Raw genomic sequence first — 24,300 nt, forward strand, 5'->3', positions numbered from 1 at the left:
TCACGGATTGCGAAATGGTAAAATCTATGAAAATATTACATTATGCAGAAAAAAGAAACCGTTTAAATCTTCCATAAAAATAAAAATGAATGTTTGTTTGTTTGTCCCGTATGCGTTCCTATAACATTCATCTGATGGCATGGCAATGAAACTTTGGTGAGTTGTGCGCACGCCCGCGAAGGTTTGTAAATTAATTTGGACCTGCTAGATGGCACTGGGATCGAGATATTTCGAAAAATTGTTTTTATGTTCCGATTTGTCTCATATTCAGAATATGTGTTGCTTGCATAGAAACAAATACTTTTGCAAAAAAAGGACCCGCTAAATGACCCTGGGGTTGAGATATTTGAAAAAATTACATTTATGGTCCGACTTGGCTTATATTCAGAATATATATTACGTGAAATCTATTCTATAGATTACGTGTTCATTTAATCTATATACATATATATATATACTCAAATCTAGCAATAGCGAAGCATTGCCAGGTCTGCTAGTATTCAATGAAACATGGAAATATTCAAGCTAAAATTAAAGAGGACATAATTAATGGATAAGAAGATATCGGAAGGATGCGCTTCAAAAACTGTATAACCGTTAAAGCGAGAGGGACAAAGCAGAAGAGGCCATGACAATAGGAATGGCAATGGGAGGAGCTTAACATCGCTATTTATTTGACGATCCCAAATCAGGAAGACCGAGTGCTAAAAATAATTTTGAGAATGGAGGTACCCCGAAACGTATTGACTATAAATGTTAGTGACAATACTATGAAGGATAGAAAATTCCACTCGAATGAACTGTTATTAATAGCACTGATAGAAAATACAAAATAAAAAGACGTCTGTACGTACGTACGTATGTAACTCTCATAACTCAAAAACGATTACCCGTAGATTGTTGAAATTTTGGATTTAGGACTATTGTAACATCTAGTTGCGAACCTCCCCTTCTGGTTGCAATCGACTGAACAAAAAAGCTGTGTCCAAAAAAGCTGAAAATCCAACAAAAAAAATGAATTTTGGACTTTTTCTTAACTGCAGTAATACGCCTCCACCAGAGACGTAGCCGCTGGTATCCCCCAAGGAGCAGTGCTTTCGCCGTTCTTGTACACGGCCTATGTCAACGATATGCCGCTGTCAGAAGGAGTCAAAAGAGCAGACTACACGACATATTATTATGAATCCGGAAGTGTAGATTACGCGATCGTAATCTACAACGGCAACTGGATCTATTAGAGCCGTGGCTCGATATGCGGAGAATCAAGGTCGACGGTGAAAAATCGGTTGCAGTGATGTTCACATACAAGACACGTGCTCCAGCCAGGCGGCTGGAAATCTCAGGAGAGAAAATCCCCTTTGGCAAAACAGTCAAGTACCCGGGAGGACTCCTGGACAAACGGCTTACCTTAGGAGAACGTGTTAAATATGTGACCCAAAGGGCAAAGGCCGTCAGGGCCTCACTATACCCGGTACTGAACAGTGCCAGCCCGTATCCACCGGCGACCAAATTGCTCATTTTTCGGCTATACGTCCTGCCGATTCTAACAAATGTTTACCCGGCATGGGGAGCTTTGTTGAACTCCACGCTTCAAAAGAAATTAGAAGCCGTCCAAAACCTAGCGTTGCGGACGATATTTGGAGCAGCGTGGTCCATTAGAAACGTCACTCTTCGCTACGATGCGGGAGTACACACCGTATCCGAGGTGGGGGTGGCGCAGGCACGCAGACTGTTCGGGAGAGCGGTCGTGTCCGAACACGGCCATCTCCGGGACATCTGCCGAGAGGACCGTACGCCACAGGGTATAAGAAAACGGCCCCATGCCGTATTAAACGTGAGGCAGTACAAGAGTCAAAAAATGACAAACCAAGCTTAGGAGCCTCTATATTGCGTAACCTATAAATGGAAATCGCACAAAAATTCCGGACGCGAAAGTGAGCGTTTTCGCAATTAAATTTTGTTAAAACTATAAAAAGCTAGACATCACCCCACACCGTCCCGCGAAGAGACCACAATTTCATTTACTCAGCATATGCGACTCCCTCCGGAGAACGGGGCGCATTTCTCCCTCCAAATAACTAGAGCTTCGGTAGGCGCACTCCTGCTGGCCCATAGGTGCTGGTACCGAAAGTACTTCAGCGGATGGACTGAAGGGGAATCACGCTCAAAGGCGATTACTAGGATCAAAACTTTAGTCTATCACGGTCAGAACCGGTAAATAAATTACACCATGGTCCATACGAATAGGAACGCAAATTACCAAATCCGTCCATAAATAAAACTTAAAATTTATAACCTCCACTAAATAACCGATGAAATCCGCCCGATAATAGAAAGATACAGCAGCAAGGGACATCGTCCAATATTTCTCCCAAAAGGGAGAAATATTGTAACTCCCGCCAATCTTTCGTTCCGTTCCCCAGTAATATGCTCTCATTGAGAGCTTTTCAACGCTATATCATAAGTGGTACTTATTTTCATTGGTACTTATTTCATTGAAATATTTTAATCTTAAAAGGGGAACACACATCGGTTTAAATCCGACTTCATCTCCTTTTTTAATTTAATAAATAATTAATAATTATTAGTTATTGTTAATCTCTGATTGTAAAAAAAAAATGTACAGTAAATAATAATTCAATAATAACAATGAAAAAAAATCAGAAGTTATTATTGAAATAAAATTTCATGTCCTTTTAAAAATGTGTATATGTAATTAAATAGGCGTACAAGGATGTCATGTAGTATCCTCATCATATATATATATATATATATATATATATATATATATATATATATATATTTATTTAAATAAATAAATTTCCTTAGATAAATTTAAAAACGGGTTTTATTGAGAGCTCTGAGTTATTGTTTTTGCTAGCGTAGGATTTTAAGATTTTTTTCGGTTTCCGCTGAATGTGAATTTATGCAAGTAAACGCTGATTATCTGATAACGTTTTTTGAACTTAATCCAAGAAAAAGATGATATTGTTTTCGTAATCTGTGTAGTCTTTCAGTTTGTCGTAATTTACCCGTAAATCTAACAAGGATATTACGCATAAATATTTCATCGAAGAGAAAACCTAATAACAAATCTGATTGAAATAAAATTCAATTCAAATATTCTGGTGAAAATCTTAAAAATGAATACAGTACTATTATTATTATTGTTATTATTATTGTTGTTGTTGTTATTTTAATCTTCATATATATCTGTATTATTATCAAACTATCATTAAAATATCTTTTATAAATAATAACTTTTTCTGATTTAAAGAAAAAATGCTAGTTTTATTATAAAATAAAGATTGTTTTTAAATACTTCACTTGACATAATGATAATAAAGATTATATAAATTACTAGGGATTTTAAAATGACCAGTAAAATGTATGCGATTTTGGGAAATTTTATAAAAAAATAATAAATTATATTTTGAATTTATATACAATCTGGAACAAACAAAAACTAAATCCAAAAGAGATTTTATATTTTGTTCACACCAACTGATAATAAATCAACCGGTTTTTTTTCCTATAGTTTCATTTTTCATTATTGTATTATTTTTTAATCTACTCACGTTATATTTTGATCAATAAGATTAAAGCTTAATAATTTCTTTATAAAAACGGAAAAAATCAAAAGCCAAACTGTATTATTCCCTTATCCTTTTGAAAAACAAAAAAAAAATGTATTTCATTACTGAAATTTATCTTAAAAAATAAATCAAAGAAAACTACAGAAAATAAATAAAAAGAAAATGGAAATAAAATATGTTTATATTTTTCACAATATGTATTTTAAAAATCTTATAAGGACACGACATGACTTCCTTGTAAGCCTATTAAATTACATATACACATTTTTTTAAAATGAAAAGTACATAAAATTTTATTTCATTAATAACTTCTGATATCTTTTAATTTTGTTTTTTATTCTTATTATTGAATTATTATTTATCGTAAAAGTTTTTTTTCAATCGGTGGTTAATAAATTATTAATAAATCAATGTATTTAAATTTTTAAAAAAAGTTAAAAAAAGAAGAAATCTGATTTGAACCGACGTGCCTTCCCCTTGTAAGAACCAAATATTTCATTAATTAAAGTTTTATTTGGCTATAACTCTTGAACCGATGAAAATAAGTACCGCTTATGATACATCGTTGATCTTCAAGGGTGCGTATTGTAGATCCCTTAGAATTATAATTTGTCACATTATGTATGTAGTATCTCGAATTATCCGTGAAATTAAAAGGGATGGAACGCTGCTTCATAATTTTTTTAAAACGTATTAAATTATATAATGTTTTAATTTAATATATACAGAGAAATTTGAATTAATTTAGTGATATAGATTTAATTAATTAAATAACAGAATTACAAGTAGAGTTTATGGTTACTACTAGATTGACTTTAAAGAAGGTCATTTAATGACCTAGAGTGAACGCGTATATATAAGCAAAAATAAACTGATAAAAAAAATACTACTACAATAGCGGTAATGTAATAGACTAATTTGTAAATCTATGACGCAAGAAGTTAACTTTAATAATGCATTCCATGTGTACAAACAATCATTAAATTTTGAATTAAAATAAAAAGGAAAACCGTAAAAACTGTTATTACATAAATACTATCATTTTTTTTTACGTTAATTAATGTAAAATATAGAAATTTAATATTTTTACATTAGTTGTTTAGTTTTGATTTTTTGTTGACATGTTTACTAAGGTGACTTTTCTAACCTCTGTTTGTCAAGGAAATATTAACTTCCAACTAACCTTTAAACCTAAAACTTTTTTAAATTATTAAACTTTAAAAATAAAATTCTATTATAAAACCTTTTAATAGTTTCACTATAACTTAGACAACTTTTTTTTTCCTTTCGGTTTATATATATATATATATATATATATATATATAAGCGGAACATTGAATATCCGGATTGACATTTGCAAGGGCCAATCCGGATAACTGAGTTTTTGCGTGTGACGGCCTTGAATGCAAATTGCATTTTATGTGTGAATGCATTTCCATTATTCTTTACAGAAGTAAATTTTATAATTACTTTAACATTGGTCTAAATTTACGTATGTTTTGAGTTATAAAAACTGTAAAAAGTCAATTAAAAAATCCAATAAAAACAGCGATTGATAAAAATACATTTCCTGATAATGGAAAGTTTTATTTGAAAAGGATTTTACATTTTTAAAATAGTGTATCAATTTTTTAAAAAAAAAACCTAGTGCGGATGTAAGCAGTGTGGATAGTTAGACTTCTGTAAAATTGGTGTTCGGATAACCGGCTTCTCACTAAACACAGAGATATACACAAATTTAATATTACATTGTTTGTTACTGTTCATAAAATTATATTTTACTTTTTTATCAATAAAATATTTTCTATTTTTCTTTTCTTTCCGTTTAAAAAAAAATTTGGGATCTCGATTTCACTTCATACCGTTAAGTTTAATTACGGAAAGGAAACAAGATTTCCAGATCGATTCACAGATCTTCTTCCCAGATCATACCGAGGATGGTGTACAAATCCAGGCATCAGTAGGATCAAACTTATATTAATGGGACCAGAAATTGCGAATAAGTAATCAAGATGCTTTGATTAGTTTACAAGATAAGTCCAGATCGATCTAAAACGATCTTCTCCTAGTATTATACCAAGAATACACTATTATTACAGGTCCTGGTTACGGTTAAGAAATTTCCTTTTTTTCCATCACACAAAGAAAAAAAGAAAGTAGTATTTTACCCATGACGTATAAATTATATAAATCATAAAAAAATAAATTAACAATGATTTTTCCCTTACAACAAGACACTCCACGCATAGCATTTGGCTAACCTCTTCCATAACTCTTAACTTTTTTTTTTTAACTCTAAGCGTATTTTTTCTATCCTTTTTTCACTTTTCCTTACCACTAAAAATTCTCTATCTTGTGTGCTATCAGATAGAATTATCATATCGGCAGAAAACCTTATGCATCTTATTTTTCGCCCACATATACTTATTTACAATCTGCAAGCTACTAACTTCTTGCAAAAGTTCATTTATCCCACATCAACATAAAAATCACTAAAGTTATTATTAAAAAAAATATATATATTTATCCGCGACCAAATAACAGTTGTTTGTTTTTATCAGTATAAATATTTTCTTAATAAAATAGAAAGACAGATAAAGAATTAAAGAATTACACACGTGAAAAGTAACAACAGCGAGATCATATTCTCGTTGTTAACAATGAGAATGTGATTGATTGCGCTGGTCTAAGTCAAGATGTTAGCCAAGGATGCTACCACTCACCGACGCTGTTCAATATTTATTTTCAAGATACGATAAGGAATATAATGAAGAAAGAAAAGAAGAAATAAGTATTTAAGGACGAAAAATAAGACGCATAAGATTTTCTAATGATATGCTAATTCTATCTGATGGCACACAACATAGAAAACAATTTTTAGTGATAAGGAAAATTGAAAAAAGGATGGAAAAAATAAGCATAGAGTTATGGAAGAGGTTAGCCAAATGATATGTATGGAGTGTATTGTAGAGAAGTGAAGCGTGAACTTCCAAGAAGAAGGAAACGAAGTGGATTGAGGCTTTTAAGATGTAGGTATACAGCAATTAACAGATAAAGTGAGGCATAAAAAAATAATAAACAGGATTAAAAAAGAAAGAGCATTTAAGCGGGAAATACACAAAATAAAAGTAAACTGGTTAGTTCATGTGATCACAGGATGCGGATGTATAGGAAGGGTCGGTAGAAAGAGAAAGAAAATAAAGAAGAAGAAGGATGACCTTAATATACTAGGTGGAGCTTGGAAACTACAAAGGGACTGAGGAAAACACTCGGGACTGGAATTTATGGAGACAGCTACGGCGTAAGGGACCTGTCGCCAGGCAGTAAAAAAAGTGTCTGGACAAAAAATCAATGATGACGTTATTTGCTTATCTATCGTATGAAAATTAATGTAATAGTTTTATTTTCTGACTAGCTGGATAACTATTAGTTAAACAGCTATTGATAATGGAAATTCATTGCTCCAAAAACGTCCAAATTTGACGAGTAAAATGAGAAAAGGTTTATTAGGCAATTAAACATTTAATTCTACAAATTTGTTGCGCGTTTTAAAGTGTTGTAAATTCATGGTAAGTTAAAATGTAAAAATACTTTTATTTTTTCTTCGTATTTACGGAAAAAAAACAACTTTAAATAATGAAACCGTATAGATTTACCGAAAAGTGATTTGGAACAAGATAAGATTAAATAACGATATTTTTTATCATAATTTCTAAACTTCCAACTTGTTGTGAAAGATATCAGGTAGTTTTAATATTACCATAAAAATTAAATAAACTAGAAAGGTTAGTAATCGATAAATAAATAAATATTAACACGCATAATGGAATATTCCACAATTATTGTTTAATCGTTAATCGGTTTTTAATACTATAATTTTGAAATGTTTGCATCACTTATATACATTACACATGGTAAAAATCTTTACAAATAGCGACATATTTTATAAAAATACGCTTATTTACATACGAAAATGAACGGTAATTATTATTTGACATGAACAGCAATTTTAAATTACGCATTTCATTTTAACCTAATGTAACGTTTAAAATTCAACCTTGAATTGATGGCCTGATTTACGGAACTACTCGTGCGGCAAATGCGTGAACTAGTACGTACGGGAGTATAGTGCGTTTAATGCCAGATGATAACTTGTTGCACAGTGCGTGTGAGAAATTAAAAAGTTATGAAATCATAACTAAATAACATCATTAACTTTTATTCTGCCATCTAACAACAACTTTGTTTTTGTTTAATATTGTATTAAAAAAAATAATAACAATAGAATTTAATTTCTTAATAAATCAAATTATTTATCAACTTTTATCAAATAACTACGGAGTAATTCAAAACAATGTAATGCAATTACGGAGGCGTAGGGAAATTTTGAAAATTTTTTCAAACTTTTTACCGAGAAATGAAAGTGATTTCTAACTAAAAATCAAATAAAGAGTTATAAAACAATTTTTATTTTTATTAGCGGTAGAAAAATTAAATTTTAAGTTCTATAAAGACGCAAAGCAAAACGTTTAGTAAAATATTTCCTCAGCTTTTTTTTTATTCCTCTGTGTATTTCGAACACCCTGATAAATGTTATCAAACTTTAAACATGATAAACTGTGACATTACTAATCGCATAACATCTTTTCAAACGAGTTTTATATTTAATAAATCGTTTTATATCAACGATAAAAAAGAGAGGTAATATTAGAAGTACCCAACTGTTAACCAGTATCTTTTAATTTCTTACTGGATTATATATTCAATAACACTAAAAAATACTTTATTTCACAGTTTGAAAAATAAAAAACTAAACATATCATTTACTAACAAATCGTTTTTGTAATGAATATTTTAAGATCAACGATTTGTTACTTTATTATCGGTTTTTTTTAGTATAATTTATTTCAGTTAGGAATAATTTAAGTGACCGGTATATAAGTTGTGAAAATCTTATTTAAGAAAATAAGTATTTACCGTTGATTTGATTATTAACTAACCTCAGCGGTATTCACAGCCGATTAATTCTGATTAATATTTAATCCTATAAAGGGACTTCACAACTTTAAAAACATAAAAGATTTATTGAGATAACTTAAAAGGATTTAGTTGAGATTTATTTCATTTCATAGCAAGCACATCAAATTTTGACTCGCGTACCGAATTCGGCCACCGGTGTTGCCGAAAAATGGTTACATTTACTGGTGAGGAACATGCTCGCTGTGTGTTTTGATTTTTTGCAGTCATCAACAGCAGTTCAACGTAATTTTCGTAGGAAGCTTCCTAGTAGGCATTACAATGCCTATTAGATCGGTCTAGCGGTGAACTCGTCATCGTAAATCAGCTGATTTCGAAGCCGAGAGTTCTAAGATTCAAATCCTAGTAAAGACGGTTACTTTTATACGGATTTGAATACTAGATGGATAACGGTGTTCTTTGGTGGTTGGGTTTCAATTAAACACACATTTATTTCAGAAACGGTCGAACTGATACTATATAAGACTACACTTCACTTACGTTCATCCTCTGAAGTAATACCTTACGGTTGTTCCGGTTGGATAAACAGAAGAAAAAAGGCATTATAATTTACTCTTGGTACCAAAATTTAGTCGAGGCAGATTGTTCATCTTCCAGACAAAACTGCAAACGGTATCGTTTATCTGGTGTGGTTTATCAAACGGTATCAATTTTTTTTAATTTTTCAGTTAGATGATGACAACAAGGATGTAAGCCGTTACTATCAGCAAGATGGAGCATCACCTCACCGTGTAGAAGTCCGAAATTTTCTTAATACACGATTCCCAGGTCGGTAGAACGGTTGTGAAGATCCAACCGCACGGCACGTCGCTTCCCAGATTTGACCCTGCTAGATTTTTTCTTGCGAGGGTTTCATTAAAGATCGGGTTTATGTACCGCCTTTACCTGATGATCTTGTTGAGCTAAGACTTCAAATTAACGCCGCAGCTGCAGAGGTAACGCCCGACATGCTGGCTATAGTCTGTAATGAGATCGACATCAGGTCCGATATATATCGCATTACAAACGGAAGCCATATCGAACCAAAGTGAATGTCGGTTGACAATGTGCTTTTCTATGAAATGATACTTCAATCGAAACTTTATGTTATCTCAATAAAATTTTATGTTTTAAAGTTCTCAAGTCCTTTTTGAATCACCCGGTATTATGAGGAGTCATACACAAGAACAGTAATTTTTTGAATTACAAAAAATGGACCAAATAATGAAAACATTAATAGCAAATTGACAAAAGGAAGAAGAAATTCTATTCAAAATATAAATTTGTTAGTTCAAATATAAATTTAAGAATTAGAAATTAATTTTTTTTAAATATTTGTTTGGGCTATAAAAGTTTGAGAATAGAATACTGTACCGGAGAGTAAGAAAAACAGAAAGAAAACGATTAGAGGTCTTTGGTGGCACTATAGTATTCCCTGGTATTGGGGGGGGGGGGGGGTTTAATAGCTAGGTAGATTCATAAAATTCAAAATTAAGAGTTAAGGAGAAGTAGAGAAGTAAAATACGAGGAAGATTCCTATAAAGAACGACACAGATTGGCGGACGATGTATTAAGACACTAAGGTTTAATAATTTGATAATAGGACGTGTAAAGAAAACAAAGATTAGAATTTACGATACATTTAATGAGGATATAGTAGTAACCATGTACAATCCTGTTTTGGGTATCGATATATTTATGTTGAAGTTAAAAGACTAGCAAAGAATAGAATTTAATGGAAAATATCGTCAAACCAATCAACCTAATTCACGATTCAAAAAAATAACTACACTTTATTCAGGATATATTTTATCCTTTACCCAGCACATACAGTATATATGCATATTAATTTTCTTCAGATACCCCTCTTCATTTTTTTCATTATCATCGGTCATTAGCTTCAATACTGACCTTCGTGGAATAGTTGTACCGACTCATCTGTAAAGTTGTGGAATACCGATCAGATTTGGCATTTTTTCATACGGTACATAATATTTTCTCATTTTCCTATAATTTGGCATCAGCTATATCGTTGTTAAGTGTAAAATTAATTAATAAACAAATTTCTTATTCTGCTTATCAAAAATACAATTTTTATTAAACCATCCCTGAGTTTAAAAAATAATTAATAATCGCAAAACTCTTAATGAAAAATATTTAAAAATGCATTTTATATGTTTCAAATGTACGTAATATCAAGTTAAATGAAATATTAGTCAAAAAGAGTTTCTATTTTTAATTTTCTTCAGTTTTTTTCTTTTTTATAAAAAGTCTCAAAAATTAAACAACATTCTAATAGAAAAATTATAATCGGTAGATAAAATTAATAACCTCGATGTATCTTAATTATTATGAATAGAGTTAAATAAATATCAGTAATCTTAACCCACCGGGTTGGTCTAGTGGTGAACGCGTCTTCCCAAATCAGCTGATTTGGAAGTCGAGAGTTCCAGTGTTCAAGTCCTAGTAAAATCAGTTATTTTTACACGGATTTGAATACTAGATCGTGGATACCGGTGTTCTTTGGTGATTGGATTTCAATTAACCACACATCTCAGGAACGGTCGAACTGAGAATGTACAAGACTTACATTTCATTTACACTCATACATATCATCCTCTGAAGAATTATCTAAACGGTAGTTACCGGAGGGTAAACAGGGAAAAATGAAGGTACATCAGTAATCTTATAATATTCCTAATACAAAACCCTTAATGTTTGGGAGCGGAATTTCACCTGCTCTCTCTTAAATTTAATATTACTGTTTAAATAAATAGGCCTATATTCTTACAACTCTCTTCTAACTTATCCAGGAGAAGAAAATAGCTACTACGGCGGAAATCCACAGTCGAACTGTCAGCCAATCACAGCATTTGCATCCCTGAAGTGGTGCTTGTGAAAACAAAATAACATCTCTCTGAAGACCCGAATTCGTCTTTTCCGAACCCTGATCCTGCCAGTTTTATTATATGGAGCAGAAACATGGACACTACTTATGACAAACCTTAGCAAACTTGAAGTGTTCCAAACGCGATGCCTACGCCATTTCATCAGAGTCTCACTTCGCGATCAAATCCGAAATTAGGATATCCGCCACCGCTGCGATCAACAGCCAACAGTTGAGGAAGAAAACTGCGACGGTTGGTTCGACTACGTCTGCAGAATGAGTGGGAATCGATAACCATATAAATTCCTCTGGCATGAACGACCCACCTATTGGAGAGTCCCGTTGGTGGGTCGTTCATTGGACATATTGTTTGGAGCTTCAAAGAAAACGTGGTTCAAGCAGATCGATGATGATATAAAAAACCGCAGATAAAACGTTAATAAGACCAGGACAACGGCCATGGATCGCCATGCATGGAAGCGTCTTATTAATGAAACCGGACAATCGTTGGCACACACAGCAGCATACGGACTTAGGATTCGATCCAAATCCAGATGCCAGCAAGGGATGAAGTGGTGGTAGTAGTGGTAGGCCTATATAGTATAACAAAAACAGAGTAATTTCGTACTCAAAAAATAAAATCCATTTCGGCACGCCGAAAGGTGGAGGTAGATTTCACCGGTGCTAAGTAGGGGATTAAAAAGATTTCCACCTTAAAATTAAGAAAAACTTCACATTTACTCAATACGACAATGATTACATGTGAAAAAAGTTTCAACTGATTATCATACAAGCTCCATCTTCTTACAATTCCAGAATTCCAGCTATATTTTAGTCATCCCTTGCCTTAAGGGTTGGTTATATCAAAAATTATTTCAGAAAAAAGTTTTAGGTAATGTTTAGATGATTACCTACCATTAAACCGATTCGATACTGTGCCTATTAAGGGAGGTATGATATTTTTTGTCTTCGAAACCCCATTTTTCCACCCCCTGGGTCTATGGTTGGTAATATCAAAAAGGTTTACTTAGATAGGTTTTAGGCCCTTGTCCAGAGAATAGTAGGAACTTTAAACGAATTCGATATTTTATTTAATAAAAAAATTATAGTGATATTTTGTTTTTTTTCTCGAAAAAGCCCTCTCATTTCCACCCCCATGATCCGATTTTGCCCATTAACTAACTCGACCGAGTTTTTGGGTCGTTATATTTTATGTATAAATTTGAAAGTAATTGATTGAAAATTGTGGCAATTGTCGTGTCCACAAGAAAGTGAAATATATATATATATATATATATATATATATATATAAACTTTTGAACTGACGGTGGTTTTGGGGTCTGTGGAATGTGAAACGCAAAGATATGTCGAAAATTTCCAGTAGTCGAATCATGGTACCCATTTCAATAGGTAGCTTTCTTATGAAATCTATCTAAAATATAACTAATTAAAAAAAAAAAAACAGTTGTAGAATACAGCCGGATAGTTGAACAAAATTAGTTCAGAGTTAACCGAAATATATTAAAAGCGTCCAAGAAATAAAAAAAGGTCTCGCTCGATTAATTATTTTTAGGAAAGATTTCAATTACAGAAATATGTAAATAAAATCAAACATGTCGAGTTACATAGTTTATAAACTATTTTAATGCAGTAAATTCAAGGCCCACCCGAATGAGAAAAGAAGGAAAAATAGCTAGGAAATATTTAGAATGAATAAAATCAAAGAATGGTTACTAACAGATGAACTAAAACTAATATTTTACGGTACGACTATTTAAATGTTTTATATCAAAACTAGAATACGTAAAAACCTGATTATCAAGATTAAGTTTTTAACGTAATATATAAAAGAATCGAAAAAAAGGAAGAAAAAAATTAACGTACTAAGGAGAAATAAAAAAAGAGAAAAACTTGTTTGGAATGTTGGGAGCAATGTGTCGTATATGTTTATAGTTGAGTATCATACAAGTAACAACGAACGCAAGCTCTTAAAATGAATGCGTTTGTATGTGAATGTGCGTTTGTAAGCAGTAAGCGTGAAATGCGTGGTAAACACAAATGAACACGCACGCATTTTAAAACTATGCGGTTGTGTCGTCGCCGTATTTGTATTATTTTTGTTTTTGTGCCTTTTGGTGGGAAGATTTGTGATGTGATGTAACATCAAAAATAAGGAAAGAGAAAAAGGTGGGAGAGTAGTAAAGGAAAGAAAAAAGTAAACTAAGAGAAGAAGGAAAAAGAAAAAGGATAGAAAAGGATATGGTCGCTACATTCCTTCAACCAAACCCATTCACTGATATCTGAACGTGGTAGGTGCGCGCGCATACTCAGTTGCACACACAACAACAGTATTTTTCTCTTCCTCTATGCACGTATCGACCACTACTATAACCAAACTTCTTTAACAGTGTAGTAAAATAACATATTAACCACTTACGATCCGAAAGCTGTATACACTAGTACGTTACTGACACCTTTAAAATTCATAAATTTAAAAGCGTTCAGTTGTTTATTTTAAAATATGATTTTGTAATTATATTTTTAACTAACTGACTTGGTGAAAGAAGAATATTATTAAAAAAAAATTCTTACAAATAAGTTCATAGTACTATAATTTCTTTATTATGATAATTAGTTTATAAACAGTTCATACAAGAACAGTCCTGTATGTATGTATATGTATGAATATATAATCAAAATACAAATTGGTATTCTTAAGGATTATATAATACTTATTAGAAATATTGGTGTTATTAATGAGGTATAATAAGACAATGATAGGTTTCTATCCATGCAGCACGTGTAGTAAAGCAATAGGAGTTATTCGATAATGATCAGTGGAGTTCCCTTCCACTTTACTGATTCGGAGACATTACTGATTAAAAATGAATGTATCACATTTCTTTATTATGATAATTAGTTTATAAACAGTTCATACAAGAACAGTCCTGTATGTATGTATATGTATGAATATATAATCAAAATACAAATTGGTATTCTTAAGGATTATATAATACTTATTAGAAATATTGGTGTTATTAATGAGGTATAATAAGACAATGATAGGTTTCTATCCATGCAGCACGTGTAGTAAAGCAATAGGAGTTATTCGATAATGATCAGTGGAGTTCCCTTCCACTTTACTGATTCGGAGACATTACTGATTAAAAATGAATGTATCACATCAGGCAAATAATAAAATTTGATAAAAAATTAAATACCGATAATTAATTCCTCCAGCAAAGTTTAAGTAAACTGTTTTAACTAAATTAGATACTTCCAAATACTACCATACAATATTCTATGTAAGTTTGTCCTCGGCAGACTACTCTCCGGAAGGAAACAAATTTGAGGATCAGAATAAATTAAAATCACTGATTAGTTCAGTTCCCATTCTCTCTTTCTTCTGTTTAACCTCTGGAATGGTCACCATAAAATATTACTTCAGAGAATGATATGTATAAATGAAAATGAAATGTAGTCTTGTATAGTCTCAAGTCGACAATTCCTGAGATGTATGGTTAATTGAAACTCATCTCTGAATAACACCGGTACCCACGATCTATTGTTTAAATCCATATAAAAGTAACTGCGTTTACTAGGATTTGAACCTTAGAACTGACAATTTCAATTACTTTTTTTGATTTTAGAGCCCCAAAATATTTGCAAATTTGGATTGAAAAAACATATAAATTTATATTATTTTATTATATAAAAGGTTGCTCGAAACATTAACAGCAAGATGGTTTTGATTTGCAGCAAGATGGTTTTGATTTGTTAAACCTTCTGTGCATCAAATCAGATAATTCTACAGTTTGATGATAAAATTGAAAATTTTGGTGAAGAAAAAAGATGTTCTAGACAAGTTTTATTTCATATTTTACTTTAAATTTTAGTTCTGTTGATTATGAAACTTTTTTGTTTAATTAAATCTTAAATTTTTTTTTCTTGAATTTATAATTATACTAGCTGGCCCATCTAGCCACAACCTGGACCCTTGGGGCTCAGATCAGCCCAACCGAATCCCGGAATCAACAGGGGCTTCTCAAGGCCTCCTGGGGCCAAGGGGTCTACTTCATGGCTGCAAAGCTCTCTTTGCTCATCATTCCCAATTTTCAAGGGGGACTGGCACCTTGGACACTCGCAAAACTTGCTTCAGTCGCCATTCCCATCTACCCAGGGGGTCCACCCCCTGGACACCCGCACTATCTGTTAGCCTCATAGTTGCGAGAATAATAGTGATAAAAATAACAATTAAAGTATTCAGGATTTTCAGAAACCTGAAAAAGAAACTAAATTTCAAAAGATAGAATAATAGTAACTAAAATAGACACACCTTTGACAACGAAAGATTCTAACATATTTCTTTGCCATGGTGGCAGAAATATAATAGTGAAGTAAAAGGATTAATCTATTTTTTCCTTAATGATTATCTTTAATTCACAACTTCACCCTCCTTGGGGGCGAAGAAATAATGAATATTTTTAATATCTTAAACCTTCAAGGGAGCTAGGGCCTCGGTCAATGGCTTAAAACCTTCCTTGGGCTAATCCTGCAAATTTGAAAGTAATCGGTCAGTTGCTTCTCGCATGATGCAATAAAAAAAACAAGCAAACATTATATTTCCGAATAACCATGATCTGTTAGATCAAGAGTATACCTGATGCATGCAAAAGTTAGCCTTCAATCTACTAACAAATGCCCCGTTTGAATTTTGAAAATCGTACTATTGTTAGCAGAGATATTATAAGAGCACCCCATTTCACCTCCCAAAACAGCGCCCCAGGGACAACCCGTTTGTTACCAGTTGATGGTTATGATTGGTTTAACCTCGCACAAGGTGCTCCCATACCTCACCACTCTCTCCACGTTTAGTTCCCATGGGAAGCCCATTATTGTTAAACAGAATTTTCTTAAATTCATTTAATATTATTTTATTTAAGGTAAATTTAATTATATTGTTTTTGTAATATTATTCAGTTGATTGATTTGAATCATTCAGTTGAAACCCAGCTCACACACTGTTAGAGACTCACAGTTCATTAATTCAATTCATTAAAGCTTCAACCCACAAACCTCCACTACTACATACATATTATATATATAATGTATATATATATATACACATAGTTCTTTTTTTTTAGATGAAATATATCTCAAAACCTGCTCAGTTATGCCAAGAAACATGGATAAAAATTTGGTTGCGATTGATCGAGTAGTTTTTTGTTTATCCCAAGCGTAGCTTTATGTGGAAGTGAAACTTGGACGATTGGAGTACCTGAGAAGAAAAACAATTACAAGCTTTTGAAATGTGGTGTTATAGAAAAATTTTAAAAATAAAATAGGTGAAAAAAGTGGCAAATAAAGAGGTGTTGCAGCAAATTGATGAAGAAAGAAGCATTTAGTTAACAGAAGAGACAGACTTATAGGCTACATATTAAGGCATCCTGGAATAGTCGCTTTAATATTGGAGGAACAGGTAAAAGGGAAAACTTGTGCAGTAAAACAAATTGTTAGGGATGTAGGATGTAGGGGGTATACCGACATGAAATGACTAGCACTAGATAGGGATTCTTAGAGAGCTGCATCAAACCAGTCAAATGACTGTGAAAACAAAAAAAAAATCCCGAACAAACAATAACCCTCTTTCTCATCATATAATAGTATAGATTTAGAGGGAGTCTTTTACTGTGAAGTGTCTAGAACCCCGTTTGATCTTAATCCGGCATGTATGGGGTTTCAAAATGGTAAAGAAGAAGCAACAGGAGTTTAAGACAGAAAGTCGTTCCTAGATTTTTGAGTCGACAAGGATTGTCAAATTGTAGCTTATACTGTCCTCTATAAATTTTTGATAATTTATTCATTCAAATATACAAAAGAATTCATGCACTGATAAAAGTTAAATGCCAATCAGAAAAGTTATGTTTTTGAGTGATATTTCAACTCACATTTTCAAATAATAAATACTGAAAGATATATAATAATATTTTTAATAGTACGTTACGTACATTTCTGCCACCTCTAATAATAAGAAATGTCTTACTAAAGAGCAGTTTAGTAAATTACATTCTGCTGATTATTCAGAGGATTATTTTTTCAGTTATTGTAATTTATCATTACTAAATATATCTAGAAACCAAAAAAGAAAAAACTAATAATAATTAGATGTAGATTAAATCTAACATTATATTAAGTTAAAAAAAAAAAAACCATATCAACTAGTATTTTGTAATATTCATTCAAAGTATAAGGATTATAACTTCCTTCTTTATTACATCTGGCACGCATAACAACATTAACAACCATGAAAAAAGTTACTGTAGTTTTTATACCTATTATTAGTAAATTTCATTATACGCAGTAATATTTTAACCTTCCTTCTAAATATTATTTAAAAAAAAAAAATTTTAATAATTTCCTCTAAATAAATATTCAAAATATATTAATATAATAAAATACGGTTTTCAAAAAAACACGCCATATTAAACTTAAAAATGAAATTCTATACAAAGTGTATCACGATGTTCTCCTGAGACATTTATTACCTATTTTACTAGTGAAAATAATGAAAAAAGTTCGCATAAACTTATGTCCTAAAATGCTTCGTTTGCGAGTTTCGGTTAGTAAATAATTTCGCACGTATTTTAGCTGCCCCGATGAATGAGCTTAAACTGAAATTTTTAAGACATTAATTAAGGACCAGAATTAGTGGTTTATTATGGTTGAAACGAAAAATCGAATAAAATTGATACCATAACCGTATATACAGTAGTTTTTGAGAAATTTAGAATGAAAACTAACAAATTGGAGCAAAAAACTCCAATTTTTTTACGTTTGACGTACAATAACTTTGTTAAATGGGTGATAAACACACAAAACGTGTAGAGAATTCAATTCTGAACAAAATTGTGTAAGATAAGTTAATTAAATCAAATAAAAGTTAGAAAATGTTGAATCTTATTTAGAAACACTACGTTATTATATTTATCAGAAAAATACTTATTAAAATAATTAAACAAAAAATACATTTTTTGGAGATGTAAAAAATTTGTAAAAAAATTTACTGTTAAAAATTGCATTTAAGAAATTTAAAAAAAAAAACTAGAAATTACACAAAATTGTAAAATAAAAAAATCTTAAATAAATTTTTTTTATTAATTACAGAAATACAATAAACTATTTGAAAAATTATTATTTCAAAGTTAGCGATAAAATAACAACAGTTGATCAACAATGCGCAATACTGTGTAGTGTTTAAATAATTCTTTAAGAACATTGTATATCGGGTACTGTGAACTGTGCGGTCGTTAGCGAAGGTTTTCTGTGAATTTTAGGTTGAACGTGATCAGGTTGCCATTGAAGTAATGTACTACTTATTTACAACACAGGAATACGTATTCATTTTGGGTTTGTGTAATGGTAATGCTACAGTTACTGCTGTAGAATATGAAATACATTTTCCGAATCGCTGGATTCCAGATCCTACAACAATTATCGCGAACTTTCGCATTCTTTAGGAAACAGATTCACTACTTAGTATTAGCTACGAACATCTGTCCAATACGACGCTGTTACTGATGAAATTATTATCAATGCAGTCCGAGCGTCAGTACACGACGTCTTTCTAAACGGATCATTGTTTCGAGTTCGATGGTTTGAAGGACATTAAAAAAAAAAAACAAGTTTTATCTTTATTGTAAACAGTCAGTTCGACATCTACACCCAGGAGGCGGTCCGCTTCACTTGGAGTTCTACAACTGGTGGAATACAAATCACCTCTAAGTATGTTTTGTTTACCGACGAGGCAGATTTCACTCGGAATGCCGTGAATAACTTATGCGATGAGCGTATATGGGCAGAAATAAAACCTCGTGAAATGGTGGAAGGCAATTTTCAACACCGATTTAGCGTTAATGTATGGTGCGGCCTTCTTTTCAATGAGCTGTGTGGATCGTTCATATTACCGCTTAAATGCTGATGTCTACTCGCATTTTTATCAAGAATAAATGCCGCAGCTCCTTGAAGATGTTCCTCTAGTGCTGAGACGCAAAGTATACTTCCAGCTCGATGGTGCGTCCCTCACTTCTCTTGAGCCGTTTTGCAGTCACTTAAATCATCATGTCCCTGAAAAATTGATCGGTTTTGGAGGTCCACATTCCTGGCCACCAAGATTGCCTAATCTAACACCACTAGATTTTTGCGTCTGGAGATGGATGAAAAATGTTATATACAAAAGAAAAGTATACTCTAGTGAGGAATCAATTGTCCGAATTATGGATACGGCTGAAAAACTTAATGACAGCCCTGAAGAACTAAAAACAACAAACGCAATACAAATGCGTGCCAAGAAATGTGTTAAAAATGGCGGGCTCATTTTTGAACATTTATTATAGACGTACATATAATGCGATTTAATATACCGTTTCAAAATAAAATTCCAATTTTTTTAACTTTCTTCGTTTTATTCAACTTACTTCATTTTGTTCTGAATTAAATTTTCTACGTTTTTTAAAAAGTTTATGTGTTTACTGCCCATTAAACAAAGTTATTCTACGTTAAACATAAAAAACAGGGTTTTTTCACCCCAGTTTATTCGTTTTCATCATAGATTTCTCAAAAAATACTGAAAATACGATTCTAGGACCTATTTTATTAGATTTTTCAGGTCAAAAATCATAAGAAATCACTAATTCTGCCCCTAAATTAACATCTTAAAAATTTCACTGCGACTTCATTTCACCAGGGTAGCTGAAATCTGAGTAAAATCTTTCACTAGCCATAATTCGCAAACGAAGTTTTTTAGAACATGTGTTCATTTGATCTTTTTCCATTGTTTTCATGAGTAGAACAGGTTACAAAAGTCTCGGAAAAACATTGTGATACATGATGTATATAAATTTAGATTAATTTCTAAAGCAAAACTTATTATTAAACTTTCTTTTAATGTATAAACCTTTTAATGTAATAAAGCAAACTTTATTAATGTGTATGATATACATTATTTTATGAAACTGTGCAACTCTGCACGTTCAGTAACATTAACATCGGAGGTATGATGTTACAGAGTGTCAAATGCCCTAAGTCGCACAGTTTCATGGATACATATGGTAAGGTTTCTTTACAAGCAAGGTTTAACTAATTTAAAATATGAATTAGTTGTTAAGGATAACAGCAGATAATCACAAATGGCAATCTCTAATACAGAAAGAAATGGAGACAACAATGCAATCTATTCATTTGTTGTGTAATAAAAAACTTTTACACTCACATAAGACGTTATGCTTACTTTTGCTCCATTCATGAAAAATGGATATAAGCAAGGTTTACCATAGAAGCAAACCAAACACATATACCATTTTAATTTATTCATATCATCACTCAAGGGATGGTTGTACTCACAAAAAGGAATTAAACCCATGTATTTTAATAATTTTACTCTAACTTCATCTTATAAAAACATTACAGTTTACAGATATAAACCTACTACTGCTACATGTGTCATTCCACAACTGGTATGAAAATTATATCAGCAATGATTTTTCATTATACTTTGCAGTAAAAACCATTAATTTTCAAATGACAATTTGAAACAAATATGTTCAATAAAATGTTTAAAAGTTGAAAGTTTTCAATTGCTTTAGCAATCTTCAATGACTAATATTGCTGTTTTTCTCTTCAGGTAATATTCTTGTTCTGATATTAATTTTTAGTGAACACTACAAAATATCTAATATGTGGTTATAACAACAAAAATGAAAAATAAAGATAATTAAAACAAAAATACATTGTCCTGATACACATAAACAAAAGCTCAGAGAAAAATATGCACACAGAAGTAATTTTTTAACAAGATCAGGCATCATCAGAAATAAATATTACATTTCTTCTGCCAGAATTTTTTCAAATATATAGTGTATGCACCTCCAAAATCAGAACATTGAGATACTTGCAGTGACAGAATGATAGCATCCCATTTCTTTCATATGGAAGGTTCTGGGTTAATGTCCCAATCAGGATTATCATTTTTTATAATGGGTGGAGCAGAGGAAATGTATGTTTTTTAAACCGCTAATACTCAGCAGCGAATGGGGTTATTGATCTTCAGCAACCTCTGAGGACTGCCCAGACTATTGCAGTTTTAGTTGCTATGGAGTGTAGAACATCATGTGTTTGCTGTCCAGTAGTTTTTTTTAGAAACAATGATTATGTGGTCACGGTTCAATGTCTTTTCCGTTAAAATTTTAATGTCGAACGTCAAGGTGCAGTTTCAAATCGAAACGCCATACTCTGATGGGTAGAGGCGTTTAGAAGTACTGGATCTGTGATGAAGAAAAAAACCACTTGGCCTTTCCCGTTCAGTTCGAACTCCGGAAAATGTAAACAGAGCGAGAAGGGAAGTTCTTGCTAGTCCAAAATGATCCGCTAGGCGACAGGGTGTAGTGCTGGGTATGTCACGTCGTTCGCTTCATCCCATCTTACACAGTAATCTCAAATTTCACCCGTACAAAATTATGATCATCAAGCAGCTACCTGAAAGGGATTTTGTGCAACGCAAAGAATTTTGTGGCATAATGAACGTCATTCTTACGGAAGATGCAAACCCTAATAATGATGAGTTACAAAGTCCATTTCCATTTGGATGGCTACGTTAATGTACAGAATGTAGGTACTGGGCATCAAAGAACCCATGTGAACTATACCACAAACCTCTTCACAGCTTGAAAGTAACAGTGTAGTGGGGTGTCTCCAAGGTAAGTTTTGTTGGTCCTTACTTTTTTGAAGAGGGAAGAACTGCAGTTACAGTGACATCAGCAACCTACATTGACATGTTAAACAACTTCCTGCATCCAAAACTGGAAAGGCATCAGGTGAACTTGAGAGAAATGTGGTTCTAACAGAATGGTGCCACAGCTCACATGGCAAGAGCATTGATTGAAGTGGTTCAACAAATGTTTCCTGGACATGTCATTTCGCGATTCGGCGATGTTTCTTAGGCAGCATGCTCTCCTGATCTATCGATCTGCGACTTCTTTTTGTGGAACTACCTAAAACCAAGAGTACATGAACAAGCCACACACAATCAAAGACGTGAAAATTTCCATTCGTCAAGAAATTGAAGCTGTGTCGAATGAAATGTTGGAGAAAGCCATGCAGAGCTTTGAGGAGAGGCTCCGAATTTGCATCTGACAAAAAGGACGTCATCTTATTAACATTATTTTCCGAACCTAATTAAGGTATACTGATTTTGAAAATGCAATAAAAATATTCTTAAATGTAAAACTTTTTTTTCTATGATTAAAAAACTGAAGTTATCAATATTGAAAAACTTGCATTTCCTCTGCTCCACCCTTTACATTATAAAATTTCCATACCATTTCATAAGTAAATGAATTAAATTTATGTGTAGATTAACTGACTAAAAAAAAAAACAGGCTAGGATTTTTTGCTGTTCTTTTAATTAAATATAAAAATGGGCAGAAAGTACCCATTTAGGATACCTATGCTCCAAAATATTTTTCAAACAGAAAATCAAAGTTTAATAAAGCGTAAAATCAAACTGACGTGAATTTAAAGGTCCACCAATAATAGTCATGAATTCCGAAGTTAAATGATATTGTCACCAAAACTTTATGTTTATAAGAGTAAAATGCTATGAACTCACCATTTGTCTACTTACAATATACTCGTACCATTTTGTAATTAAGGAAAGAGCTTATGGAATACTCAGTACATCAAAATCCAATGAGGGAACAATGTTCTGAAAATCAAATTACATTATTAGTGACTGAAAAGCAGTAACATTAACCAAATACAATTGTACTTGAAGTACAATACACTATAAGTAAAATTATATCCTTAAGGTGAATTGAATGTAATTTTTTTTCTTCTAATTTGATTATAGGTTCTCCAGCAGGCACCAGTGGAAGTATAGGTGATGAAGGAGTAGGTGCAGAAAAAAGAAGAGGAAAATGTAAATGGTTTAATGTTGCAAAAGGATGGGGTTTTATAACACCTGACGATGGTGGTCAAGATATATTTGTGCATCAGGTTTGTTTTTAGAATATATAAAGTTTAATGAACTTCATGTATGTTGCTATTATTAATTACGTGTTCATAGGTATCACATAGTCAAACATTTTAAAAATTAACCTTGTTTGCTGAAGAGCAAATATTGCATAGATATTTATTACTTATTCTGCTCTTAAAATGCATTTTGACAAAATATTTATCAATATTGATGTTGCAAAAATATACGAAGGAACTTCTTTAACAGTCACTGCATAACATAGATTACCTTCATCACATGATTATCCATCTTGGAACAACAGTTGAACCATGGCTGTCTCGTTTCTCTTCTACTTCTAATCAAACTTCTGAATTATTCACAACTTCTATTTCCTTTAAAATCATCTATAGTTTTCACTTTTTTCATGTTTCATCTTTGCAAATACTTGTAATTCTTCTAGTATTGTTTTAATCAATAATTTTCCTTCATGGTTTATCTTAGCCAGTTGTTTCAAAATTCTGAATTGTTCTGTTTGAGCTCCTGTTTTCCTTTCTTTGTTATTTCTTTATTTTTCATTGTCTACCCTCTTTTTTCATTTTCCTTCATGCCCAAATTTTGCATATATGTAAAATGACAGTTCAAAGAAAACATTTTACAGGATACTTCTGTAAGTCCAACCCTATCTTACTACATAATAATTTATATTTATTAAATGGTTCCGTAGCTGTGTCTTCTAGTTTTTACTTCTTTTTCACTTTTGTAATGTTTTGTTAACATACTTCCAAGTACAATTC

General features: G+C 32.0%; 1 protein-coding gene across 1 annotated transcript in view; it reads left to right on the top strand.

Annotated features, from left to right (window-relative positions):
* lin-28 (protein lin-28 homolog) overlaps positions 1 to 24,300 on the top strand; it is a 119,178-nt gene that overhangs the window by 84,061 nt on the left and 10,817 nt on the right. Inside the window, exon 2 of the mRNA XM_075376416.1 lies at positions 23,402 to 23,547. Coding sequence (XP_075232531.1) covers positions 23,402 to 23,547 — 146 coding nt within the window. The remainder of the gene's footprint in view (positions 1 to 23,401; positions 23,548 to 24,300) is intronic.

This window comes from Lycorma delicatula, chromosome 10 (genome assembly GCF_047948215.1).
Source record: "Lycorma delicatula isolate Av1 chromosome 10, ASM4794821v1, whole genome shotgun sequence".
NCBI classification, from domain to species: domain Eukaryota; kingdom Metazoa; phylum Arthropoda; class Insecta; order Hemiptera; family Fulgoridae; genus Lycorma; species Lycorma delicatula.